Raw genomic sequence first — 13690 nt, 5'->3', positions numbered from 1 at the left:
GTATGAGGACACCCCTTCATCCACTATATATACAGGACACCCCTTCATATACTATATATACAGCAGTATGAGGACACCCCTTCATCCACTATATATACAGCAGTATGAGGACACCCCTTCATCCACTATATATACAGCAGTATGAGGACACCCCTTCATCCACTATATATACAGGACACCCCTTCAGCCACTATATATACAGCAGTATATGGACACCCCTTCTTACACTATACAGTATATACAGCAGTATGTGGACACCCCTTCAGACACTATATATACAGCAGTATGTGGACACCCCTTCATCCACTATATATACAGGACACCCCTTCATATACTATATATACAGCAGTATGTGGACACCCCTTCATATACTATATATACAGCAGTATGTGGACACCCCTTCATCCACTATATATACAGCAGTATGAGGACACCCCTTCATCCACTATATATACAGGACACCCCTTCATATACTATATATACAGCAGTATGAGGACACCCCTTCATATACTATATATATAGCAGTATGAGGACACCCCTTCATCCACTATATATACAGGACACCCCTTCATATACTATATATACAGCAGTATGAGGACACCCCTTCATCCACTATATATACAGCAGTATGAGGACACCCCTTCATCCACTATATATACAGCAGTATGAGGACACCCCTTCATCCACTATATATACAGGACACCCCTTCATATACTATATATACAGCAGTATGAGGACACCCCTTCATCCACTATATATACAGGACACCCCTTCATATACTATATATACAGCAGTATGTATACACCCCTTCATCCACTATATATACAGCAGTATGTGGACACCCCTTCATCCACTATATATACAGCAGTATGAGGACACCCCTTCATACACTATATATACAGGACACCCCTTCATATACTATATATACAGCAGTATGTATACACCCCTTCATCCACTATATATACGGCAGTATGTGGACACCCCTTCATCCACTATATATACAGCAGTATGTGGACACCCCTTCATCCACTATATATACAGCAGTATGTGGACACCCCTTCATCCACTATATATACAGCAGTATGAGGACACCCCTTCATCCACTATATATACAGGACACCCCTTCATCCACTATATATACAGCAGTATGTGGACACCCCTTCATCCACTATATATACAGCAGTATGGGGACACCCCTTCATCCACTATATATACAGGACACCCCTTCATCCACTATATATACAGCAGTATGGGGACACCCCTTCATCCACTATATATACAGGACACCCCTTCATCCACTATATATACAGCAGTATGGGGACACCCCTTCATCCACTATATATACAGGACACCCCTTCATCCACTATATATACAGCAGTATGAGGACACTCCTTCATCCACTATATATACAGCAGTATGAGGACACCCCTTCATCCACTATATATACAGCAGTATGAGGACACCCCTTCATCCACTATATATACAGGACACCCCTTCATCCACTATACATACAGCAGTATGGGGACACCCCTTCATCCACTATATATACAGCAGTATGTGGACACCCCTTCATATACTATATATACAGCAGTATGAGGACACCACTTCATCCACTATATATACAGCAGTATGAGGACACCCCTTCATCCACTATATATACAGCAGTATGTGGACTCCCCTTCATACACTATATATACAGGACACCCCTTCATCCACTATATATACAGCAGTATGAGGACACCCCTTCATCCACTATATATACAGCAGTATGAGGACACCCCTTCATACACTATATATACAGGACACCCCTTCATCCACTATATATACAGCAGTATGAGGACACCCCTTCATCCACTATATATACAGCAGTATGAGGACACCCCTTCATACACTATATATACAGCAGTATGTGGACACCCCTTCATCCACTATATATACAGGACACCCCTTCATCCACTATATATACAGCAGTATGTGGACACCCCTTCATCCACTATATATACAGGACACCCCTTCATACACTATATATACAGGACACCCCTTCATCCACTATATATACAGGACACCCCTTCATCCACTATATATACAGCAGTATGAGGACACCCCTTCATCCACTATATATACAGCAGTATGAGGACACCCCTTCATCCACTATATATACAGGACACCCCTTCATCCACTATATATACAGGACACCTCTTCATCCACTATATATATACAGCAGTATGAGGACACCCCTTCATATACTATATATACAGCAGTATGAGGACACCCCTTCATCCACTATATATACAGCAGTATGTGGACACCCCTTCATCCACTATATATACAGCAGTATGTGGACACCCCTTCATCCACTATATATACAGGACACCCCTTCATCCACTATATATACAGCAGTATGAGGACACCCCTTCATCCACTATATATACAGCAGTATGAGGACACCCCTTCATACACTATATATACAGCAGTATGTGGACACCCCTTCATCCACTATATATACAGCAGTGTGAGGACACCCCTTCATCCACTATATATACAGCAGTATGTGGACACCCCTTCATCCACTATATATACAGCAGTATGTGGACACCCCTTCATCCACTATATATACAGGACACCCCTTCATCCACTATATATACAGGACACCCCTTCATCCACTATATATACAGCAGTATGAGGACACCCCTTCATCCACTATATATACAGCAGTATGAGGACACCCCTTCATACACTATATATACAGGACACCCCTTCATCCACTATATATACAGGACACCCCTTCATCCACTATATATACAGCAGTATGAGGACACCCCTTCATACACTATATATACAGCAGTATGTGGACACCCCTTCATCCACTATATATACAGCAGTGTGAGGACACCCCTTCATATACTATATATACAGCAGTGTGAGGACACCCTTTCATCCACTATATATACAGGACACCCCTTCATCCACTATATATACAGGACACTCCTTCATCCACTATATATACAGCAGTATGTGGACACCCCTTCATCCACTATATATACAGCAGTATGAGGACACCCCTTCATCCACTATATATACAGCAGTATGAGGACACCCCTTCAACCACTATATATACAGCAGTATGAGGACACCCCTTCATCCACTATATATACAGCAGTATGTGGACACCCCTTCATCCACTATATATACAGCAGTATGTGGACACCCCTTCATCCACTATATATACAGCAGTATGAGGACACCCCTTCAACCACTATATATACAGCAGTATGAGGACACCCCTTCATCCACTATATATACAGCAGTATGAGGACACCCCTTCATCCACTATATATACAGCAGTATGTGGACACCCCTTCATCCACTATATATACAGCAGTATGTGGACACCCCTTCATACACTATTTATGCAGTAGTATGTGGACGACCCCTTCAAATGTGTGGATTCTTCTATTTCAGCCACACCCGTTGCTGACAGGTGTATAACATCGAGCACACAGCCATGCAGTCTCCATAGACAAACATTGTCAGTAGAATGGCCTTACTGAAGAGCTCAGTGACTTTCAACCTTGCACCGTCATAGGATGAAACCATTCCAAAGGGCCTGTTTGTCAAATTTCTGCCCTGCTAGAGCTGCCCCAGTCAACTGTAAGTGTGAAGTGGAAACGTCTAGGAGCAACAACGGTTCAGCCGTGAAGTGGTAGGCCACACAAGCTCACAGAATGGGACCGCTGAAGCGCGTAGCGTGTAAAAATTGTCTGTCCTCAGTTGCAACACTCACTACCGAGTTCCAAACTGCCTCTAGAAGCAACGTCAGCACAAGAACTGTTCATCGGGAGCGTCATGAAATGGGTTTCCATGGCCGAGCAGCTGCACACAAGCCTAAGATCACCATGCACAATGCCAAGCGTCGGCTGGAGTGGTGTAAAGCTCATCGTAATTGGACTCTGGAGCAGTGGAAACACGTTATCTGGAGTGATGAATCACGCTTCACCATCTGGCAGTCCAATGGATGAATCTGAGTTTGGCGGATGCCAGGAGAACACTACCTGCCCGAATGCATAGTGCCAACTGTAAAGTTTGGTGGAGGAGGAATAATGGTCTGGGGCTGTTTTTCATGGTTCGCGCTTGGCCCCTTAGTTCAAATGAAGGGAAAGCTTAACGCTACAGCACACAATGACAATCAAATCAAGTCAAAAATCAAATCAAATGTATTTGTCACATACACATGGTTAGCAGATGTTAATGCGAGTGTAGCGAAATGCTTGTGCTTCTAGTTCCGACAATGCAGTGATAACCAACAAGTAATCTAACTAACAATTCCAAAACTACTGTCTTATACACAGTGTAAGGGGATAAAGAATATGTACATAAAGATATATGAATGAGTGATGGTACAGGGCAGCATAGGCAAGATACAGTAGATGGTATCGAGTACAGTATATACATATGAGATGAGTATGTAAACAAAGTGGCATAGTTAAAGTGGCTAGTGATACATGTATTACATAAAGATGCAGTAGATGATATAGAGTACAGTATATACGTATGCATATGAGATGAATAATGTAGGGTATGTAAACATATTAAGTAGCATTGTTTAAAGTGGCTAGTGATATATTTTACATCAATTCCCATCAATTCCCAATATTAAAGTGGCTGGAGTTGAGTCAGTGTGTTGGCAGCAGCCACTCAATGTTAGTGGTGGCTGTTTAACTGTCTGATGGCCTTGAGATAGAAGCTGTTTTTCAGTCTCTCGGTCCCAGCTTTGATGCACCTGTACTGACCTCGCCTTCTGGATGATAGCGGGGTGAACAGGCAGTGGCTCGGGTGGTTGTTGTCCTTGGTGATCTTTATGGCCTTCCTGTAACATCGGGTGGTGTAGGTGTCCTGGAGGGCAGGTAGTTTTCCCCCGGTGATGCGTTGTGCAGACCTCACTACCCTCTGGAGAGCCTTACGGTTGTGGGCGGAGCAGTTGCCGTACCAGGCGGTGATACAGCCCGACAGGATGCTGTCGATTGTGCATCTGTAGAAGTTTGTGAGTGCTTTTGGTGACAAGCCGAATTTCTTTCGCCTCCTGAGGTTGAAGAGGCGCTGCTGAGCCTTCTTCACAACGCTGTCTGTGTGAGTGGACCAATTCAGTTTGTCCGCGATGTGTACGCCGAGGAACTTAAAATTTACTACCCTCTCCACTACTGTCCCATCGACGTGGATAGGGGGGTGTTCCCTCTGCTGTTTCCTGAAGTCCACAATCATCTCCTTAGTTTTGTTGACATTGAGTGTGAGGTTATTTTCCTGACATCACACTCCGAGGGCCCTCACCTCCTCCCTGTAGGCCGTCTGTAGTGTCGTCCGCAAAAAAGAATCTAGACGATTCTGTGCTTCCAGCTTTGTGGTAACCATTTGGGGATGGCCCGCTCCTGTTTCAGCATGACAATGCCCCTTTGCTCAAAGGGGGGTCTATACAGAAATGGTTTGTCGACATCAGTGTTGAAGAACTTGACTGGCCTGCACTGAGCCCTGACCTCAACCCCTCAACCTCCATATTAATGTCATGATTTTGAAATGAGATGTTCTATGAGCAGTTGTCTACATACCTTTGGTCATGTAGTGTAGATAGCAGACTGTCTACATACCTTTAGATAGCAGACTGTCTACATACCGTTGGTCATGTAGTGTAGATAGCAGACTGTCTACATACTGTTGGTCATGTAGTGTAGTTAGCAGACTGTCTACATACCTTTAGATATCAGACTGTCTACATACTGTTGGTCATGTAGTGTAGATAGCAGACTGTCTACATACCTTTAGATAGCAGACTGTCTACATACCTTAGATAGCAGACTGTCTACATACTGTTGGTCATGTAGTGTAGATAGCAGACTGTCTACATACCTTTAGATAGCAGACTGTCTACATACCGTTGGTCATGTAGTGTAGATAGCAGACTGTCTACATACCTTTAGATAGCAGACTGTCTACATACCGTTGGTCATGTAGTGTAGATAGCAGACTGTCTACATACCGTTGGTCATGTAGTGTAGGTAGCAGACTGTCTACATACCTTTAGATAGCAGACTGTCTACATACCGTTGTTCATGTAGTGTAGATAGCAGACTGTCTACATACCTTAGATAGCAGACTGTCTACATACCGTTGGTCATGTAGTGTAGATAGCAGACTGTCTACATACCTTTAGATAGCAGACTGTCTACATACCGTTGGTCATGTAGTGTAGATAGCAGACTGTCTACATACCGTTGGTCATGTAGTGTAGGTAGCAGACTGTCTACATACCTTTAGATAGCAGACTGTCTACATACCGTTGTTCATGTAGTGTAGATAGCAGACTGTCTACATACCTTAGATAGCAGACTGTCTACATACTGTTGGTCATGTAGTGTAGATAGCAGACTGTCTACATACCTTTAGAGAGCAGACTGTCTACATACCTTTAGTTAGCAGACTGTCTACATACCGTTGGTCATGTAGTGTAGATAGCAGACTGTCTACATACCGTTGGTCATGTAGTGTAGATAGCAGACTGTCTACATACCATTGTTCATGTAGTGTAGTTAGCAGACTGTCTACATACCTTTAGATAGCAGACTGTCTACATACCGTTGGTCATGTAGTGTAGATAGCAGACTGTCTACATACCGTTGGTCATGTAGTGTAGATAGCAGACTGTCTACATACCATTGTTCATGTAGTGTAGTTAGCAGACTGTCTACATACCTTTAGATAGCAGACTGTCTACATACCGTTGGTCATGTAGTGTAGATAGCAGACTGTCTACATACCGTTGGTCATGTAGTGTAGATAGCAGACTGTCTACATACCGTTGTTCATGTAGTGTAGTTAGCAGACTGTCTACATACCGTTGTTCATGTAGTGTAGTTAGCAGACTGTCTACATACCGTTGTTCATGTAGTGTAGTTAGCAGACTGTCTACATGGCTTTAAAGTAATACACCACGCTACATTCATTCACTTTGTCATGCAAACTCTGCAACAGGAACATGATCATTATAAACTTTGAATGCCTGTTTATTATATGAATTCTTCAAATCGATATTTTGTATCCAAAATGTAATAATTTGGAAGCACATGTCAATCTTCTTTTATACAAATGCGGTCAGTCACTGCTCCAGAGGATCCTAGCAAGTATCGGTGACTTTGTTTCAGAGGCAGCATCAGTGTGTCTCAGTGCTGGAGTCAGCGAGCTGCTGCTGGTGCGTGTGTTAGCAGCACGCCCTGATAGATATCAGACATAGATACCATCGGCCCTGCAGGCGAGGACTAGGATATGTTAGATATCTCTTTCTCTTAAGGTACCGGAGACAGGCTGACCAATGCGACCGAAACAACTCCACATATACCCCAGGATATTTCCGACTCGTTTGCAGAGGAACTTTCATTTGTCCCCCGGAGTCTTTTCTTTCTGTCGCCAATAAGTTTACCTGGAATTCCCGCCTGTCTGCCTGCCTGCCTGCCGGTCCGGGCTGGGTGCAGACAGAAGAGAACACGGTCTGATTGTAGCGGTCATATCAAACCAACTGGCTGGTGATCATGAGCATGAAAACGCGCGGCTGGATTTTCCACATGTTTCTCTGCTTGGGAATAGTGTATTTGAAAATAGGGTGAGTAGCACATTGTGCATGTTGAGACCTGATAGCGTGGAATTAGGGATGAGAGCTGGGGAATGTTGTCAGTGGATAGCTATGAACACAGATCATATGAGACATGTGGGCAGGAAATAATACCTTCATAATGTATTGTTAACGAAATAATATTAGGTAGACTAGTTTGTTTAATTCATTGTTCCATTAATTGTGATACCTGCGTAAATGAGCTATTAGCCCTAATAGACATGTATTAGCCTACTGTCCTGCACAGTGGGGATTTATATTACAGTTTAAATCGAGTTTTAACATCAAACAGAGAATTAAACATGACCAAGAATATATCTGATTGAAAATATTGTGCGGGTCGCTACAGTATGTTGAATGGATTTGTATTGTAATGTATTTATGATTTATAGTCCCTGTAAAATGTGAATATACTTGCATGATTATCATTCAACACTATGTCCAAATATTTTGAAACCATGTTGATGACAAGTATCCAACGCATTATTCATTATTTGCCATAATTTAATGTAACTAATACAATTCACAGGGTTTATTCGTCCGTGGTGGCATTAGGCGCGGGTATCATCTGTAACAAGATCCCGGGTTTAGCTCCACGACAGCGGACGATCTGTCAGAGCCGACCCGACGCCATCATAGTGATAGGAGAGGGAGCTCAGATGGGCATCAATGAGTGCCAGTTTCAGTTTAAAAACGGACGGTGGAACTGTTCTGCCCTGGGAGAGAGGACCGTATTTGGAAAAGAGCTGAACGTGGGTATGTAACAATCATTTCAGTTTCACCTCTTACAGTGATTACATCGATATTAGTAGGATACACCTGCCAAATTGACAGCACTCCGTTCCCAATGTATTTGCCAAGTGCTCAGAAATGTGCTTCCTTTTTTGAATGTTATAACACGTGTATCACCCCTCTCACTTTAGTTCAGTTTGTCCATGACCATCATATGGCATCAGTCCAATGAATAAGTTGTTTACACTCATCATGTTTGGTGTCCTATATTATGGACATCAGATAGCTGAGCAGTGACAGACTTTAATCATGTTTGGTGTCCTATATTATGGTCATCATACTTGAATTAATTCAACCATTTCTAGAACACAGAGGTATGAGATGCTTCAAAAACTCAGGCAGCTTAAAGAGGCGATCAGTTTCACTTCAAAGCTGAGGGGTGGGCTAGGCAAGGTGCGTGACATGGTTTCCGAGTGGGTAGAAGGATGCTGGGGGGTGGATGGGGAGTAAAGGGAAATGGGTGGATGGGGAATAAGGGGAAATGGGTGGATGGGAAATAAGGGGAAATGGGTGGATGGGGAATAAGGGGAAATGGGTGGATGGGGAATAAGGGGAAATGGGTGGATGGGGAATAAGGGGAAATGGGTGGATGGGGAATAAGGGGAAATGGGTGGATGGGGAGTAAAGGGAAATGGGTGGATGGGGAATAAGGGGAAATGGGTGGATGGGGAATAAGGGGAAATGGGTGGATGTGGAATAAGGGGAAATGGGTGGATGGGGAATAAGGGGAAATGGGTGGATGGGGAATAAGGGGAAATGGGTTGGGGTTATCGTTGTATGCATTTCTTTGATTGATTGATTGTTTTTGTACCTGTAGTCCCCCACAAAACTAAATAATAACTGAATCACAATAACAAGCTGATGGATGATGGGGCTGGAGATACTGTATGTAACCACTCTCAGATTCATAGACTGGTAGACTGTATGTAACCACTCTCAGATTCATAGACTGGTAGACTGTATGTAACCACTCTCAGATTCATAGACTGGTAGACTGTATGTAACCACTCTCAGATTCATAGACTGGTAGACTGTATGTAACCACTCTCAGATTCATAGACTGTATGTAACCACTCTCAGATTCATAGACTGGTAGACTGTATGTAACCACTCTCAGATTCATAGACTGTATGTAACCACTCTCAGATTCATAGACTGTATGTAACCACTCTCAGATTCATAGACTGGTAGACTGTATGTAACCACTCTCAGATTCATAGACTGTATGTAACCACTCTCAGATTCATAGACTGGTAGACTGTATGTAACCACTCTCAGATTCATAGACTGTATGTAACCACTTCTCAGATTCATAGACTGGTAGACTGTATGTAACCACTCTCAGATTCATAGACTGTATGTAACCACTCTCAGATTCATAGACTGTATGTAACCACTCTCAGATTCATAGACTGTATGTAACCACTCTCAGATTCATAGACTGTATGTAACCACTCTCAGATTCATAGACTGTATGTAACCACTCTCAGATTCATAGACTGGTAGACTGTATGTAACCACTTCTCAGATTCATAGACTGGTAGACTGTATGTAACCACTCTCAGATTCATAGACTGGTAGACTGTATGTAACCACTCTCAGATTCATAGACTGGTAGACTGTATGTAACCACTCTCAGATTCATAGACTGAATGTGACCATTCTCAGATTCATAGACTGAATGTAACCACTCTCAGATTCATAGACTGAATGTGACCACTCTGATTCATAGACTGAATGTGACCACTCTCTGATTCATAGACTGAATGTGACCACTCTGATTCATAGACTGAATGTGACCACTCTGATTCATAGACTGAATGTGACCACTCTCTGATTCATAGACTGAATGTAACCACTCTCAGATTCATAGACTGAATGTGACCACTCTCAGATTCATAGACTGAATGTAACCACTCTGATTCATAGACAGACTCACCATCAATGATATACAATCATAGTTTGAACCATGTTTTGAAGCTATACTGTGTGTGTTTATATTTACTTTGTTTACAAACGTTATAAGTCCACAAATGGATGTTGTAACTGTAGATTTCCCCTTTTATTGGGCTGTTTATGGATTTTTACACAAATAGCCATAAATATACTATAACTTATAAGGAAGGCTATTCCTTCTATAGTATGATCTTGTTATATGGAGTAATGGTTGGATTAATATTTAAGTAGTGTGTTCAAGTTAAATTGTTTTCAGACTAATTTTTTTAAATGGCATTGGTGCAAGTCTGTGGTAAATGTTCATAACTCTTAGTTACAAAACTCAAAACAGATCATGAAAAATACAGTTACAAATCTCTAAGGACATTTTGGTTTTAGCACAACATCATACAGTCACTTTTTCACTCAACTTAAACAGTGTTTTGTAATACACATTGCAATGCATATTCATATAGAGCATTTGCTTTTCACAATACAATGTCCAAATTACTAACTGTCTTCTCATTTGTTAAAATACATCTTGAACTGGTTTGTCTAAAGCAGATTTTAAAGCCCAGATTCGCTGTTGTTTTCCCCAACAGATGGAGCCCCACTGCTTGTGTTGTGAGAGAGAAAAAATATAGAGTTTGAAGGAAAACATGGGGGCTTTTGCCTAGCCATATCTGCTGGGTTGGCCTAGCCATATCTGCTGGGCTGGCCTAGACATATCTGCTGGGCTGGCCTAGCCATATCTGCTGGGCTGGCCTAGCCATATCTGCTGGGCTGGCCTAGCCATATCTGCTGGGCTGGCCTAGCCATATCTGCTGGGCTTGTCTGGCCATATCTGCTGGGCTTGTCTGGCCATATCTGCTGGGCTGGCCTAGCCATATCTTCTGGGCTAGCCATATCTGCTGGGCTGGCCCTGCTATATCTGCTGTGCTGGCTTAGCCATATCTGAATGGCTAGCCATATTTGCTGGACTTGTCTGGCCATATCTGCTGGGCTTGTCTTGCCATATCTGCTGGGTTGGCCTAGCCATATCTGCTGGGCTAGCCATATCTGCTGGGCTTGTCTGGCCATATCTGCTGGGCTAGCCATATCTGCTGGGCTTGTCTGGCCCTATCTGCTGGGTTGGCCTAGCCATATCTGCTGGGCTTGTCTGGCCATATCTGCTGGGCTAGCCATATATGCTGGGCTGGCCATATCTGCTGGGCTAGCCATATCTGCTGGGCTGGCCTGGCCATATCTGCTGGGCTGGCCTAGCCATATCTGCTGGACTGGCCTAGCCATGTCTGCTTAGCAAGCCATATCTGCTGGGCTGGCCTAGCCATATCTGCTGGGCTGGCCTAGCCATATCTGCTGGGCTGGCCAAGCCATATCTGCTGGACTGGCCTAGCCATATCTGCTGGACTGGCCTAGCCATGTCTGCTTAGCAAGCCATATCTGCTGGGCTGGCCTAGCCATATCTGCTGGGTTGGCCTAGCCATATCTGCTGGGTTGGCCTAGCCATATCTGCTGGGTTGGCCTAGCCATATCTACCTAGCTGGCCTAGCCATATCTACTGAGCTGGCCAAGCCATATCTGCTGGGCCGACCTAGCCATATCTGCTGGGCTGGCCTAGACATATCTGCTGGGCTGGCCTAGCCATATCTGCTGGGCTGGCCTAGCCATATCTGCTGGGCTGGCCTAGCCATATCTGCTGGGCTGGCCTAGCCATATCTGCTGGGCTGGCCTAGCTATATGTGCTGAGCTGGCCTTGGGGAAAGGTGTGTCTTTGCGTAAATGCCATCCACTTAAAGGACCTTCATTGTGCCTCGCTCTGGGAGCCAGTGGAGTGAGAGGAAGCCTTTCCAGCTTGTTACTGCTGCCGCCAGACTGAAACACAGCCTACACATACTGACAAGTGACAAAGTCACAAATAAATGGCCAACGTTCTCCTGTTCAAGTCAGTGTTGATATTGTTGCCTTTATAATCAAATTAATCAGCTAGCTAGGTAGCCTAGTGGTTAGAGCGTTGGGCCAGTAACCCAAAAGGTTGCTGGATTGATTTCCCGAGCTGACTAGGTAAAAATCTGTTGTTCTGCCCCTGAGCAAGGCAGTTAACCCACTGTTCCCCCGGGCACCGAAGACGTGGATGTTGCTTAAGGCAGCCCCCTGCACCACTCAGAGGTGTTGATTTAAATGTGGAAGACACATTTCAGTTGAATACATTCAGTTGGACAACTGACTAGTTATCCCCCTTAGCTACTTGCTAGATAGCAAGCATGTTTGATGAGTATGCAGGCCATGGAATTACTGGGATTTTTTTTTTACTTACAGCAATTGTGTACAGATCCTTGCGACATTATCATGCTGAAACATGAGGTGATGGCGGCGGATGAATGGCACGACTCGTGGTCTGGAAACACAACGCCATACACGTGGTCTGGAAACACGACCCCATACACGTGGTCTGGAAACACGACGTCATACACGTGGTCTGGAAACACGACCCCATACACGTGGTCTGGAAACACGACCCCATACACGTGGTCTGGAAACACGACCCCATACACGTGGTCTGGAAACACGACCCCATACTCGTGGTCTGGAAACACGACCCCATACACGTGGTCTGGAAACACGACCCCATACTCGTGGTCTGGAAACACGACCCCATACACGTGGTCTGGAAACACGACCCCATACTCGTGGTCTGGAAACACGACCCCATACTCGTGGTCTGGAAACACGACCCCATACTCGTGGTCTGGAAACACGACCCCATACACGTGGTCTGGAAACACGACCCCATACTCGTGGTCTGGAAACACGACCCCATACTCGTGGTCTGGAAACACGACCCCATACACGTGGTCTGGAAACACGACCCCATACACGTGGTCTGGAAACACGACCCCATACACGTGGTCTAGAAACACGACGTCATACACGTGGTCTGGAAACACGACCCCATACACGTGGTCTGGAAACACGACCCCATACACGTGGTCTGGAAACACGACCCCATACACGTGGTCTGGAAACACGACCCCATACTCGTGGTCTGGAAACACGACCCCATACACGTGGTCTGGAAACACGACCCCATACACGTGGTCTGGAAACACGACCCCATACACGTGGTCTGGAAACACGACCCCATACACGTGGTCTGGAAACACGACCCCATACTCGTGGTCTGGAAACACGACCCCATACTCGTGGTCTGGAAACACGACCCCATACTCGTGGTCTGGAAACACGACCCCATACACGTGGTCTGGAAACACGACCCCATACTCGTGGTCTGGAAACACGACCCCATAC

General features: G+C 44.5%; 1 protein-coding gene across 1 annotated transcript in view; it reads left to right on the top strand.

Annotated features, from left to right (window-relative positions):
• Positions 1–7202: 7202 nt before the first annotated feature.
• wnt7aa (wingless-type MMTV integration site family, member 7Aa) overlaps positions 7203–13690 on the top strand; it is a 59279-nt gene continuing 52791 nt past the window's right edge. The window contains exons 1-2 of the mRNA XM_065004765.1: positions 7203–7645; positions 8184–8410. Of these exons, the coding sequence (XP_064860837.1) occupies positions 7575–7645; positions 8184–8410 (298 nt within the window). The 5' untranslated portion in view covers positions 7203–7574. The remainder of the gene's footprint in view (positions 7646–8183; positions 8411–13690) is intronic.

The sequence above is a fragment of the Oncorhynchus nerka genome, linkage group LG2 (genome assembly GCF_034236695.1).
Source record: "Oncorhynchus nerka isolate Pitt River linkage group LG2, Oner_Uvic_2.0, whole genome shotgun sequence".
Lineage (NCBI taxonomy): Eukaryota > Metazoa > Chordata > Actinopteri > Salmoniformes > Salmonidae > Oncorhynchus > Oncorhynchus nerka.
This window is presented reverse-complemented; position numbering and strand designations above follow the sequence as displayed.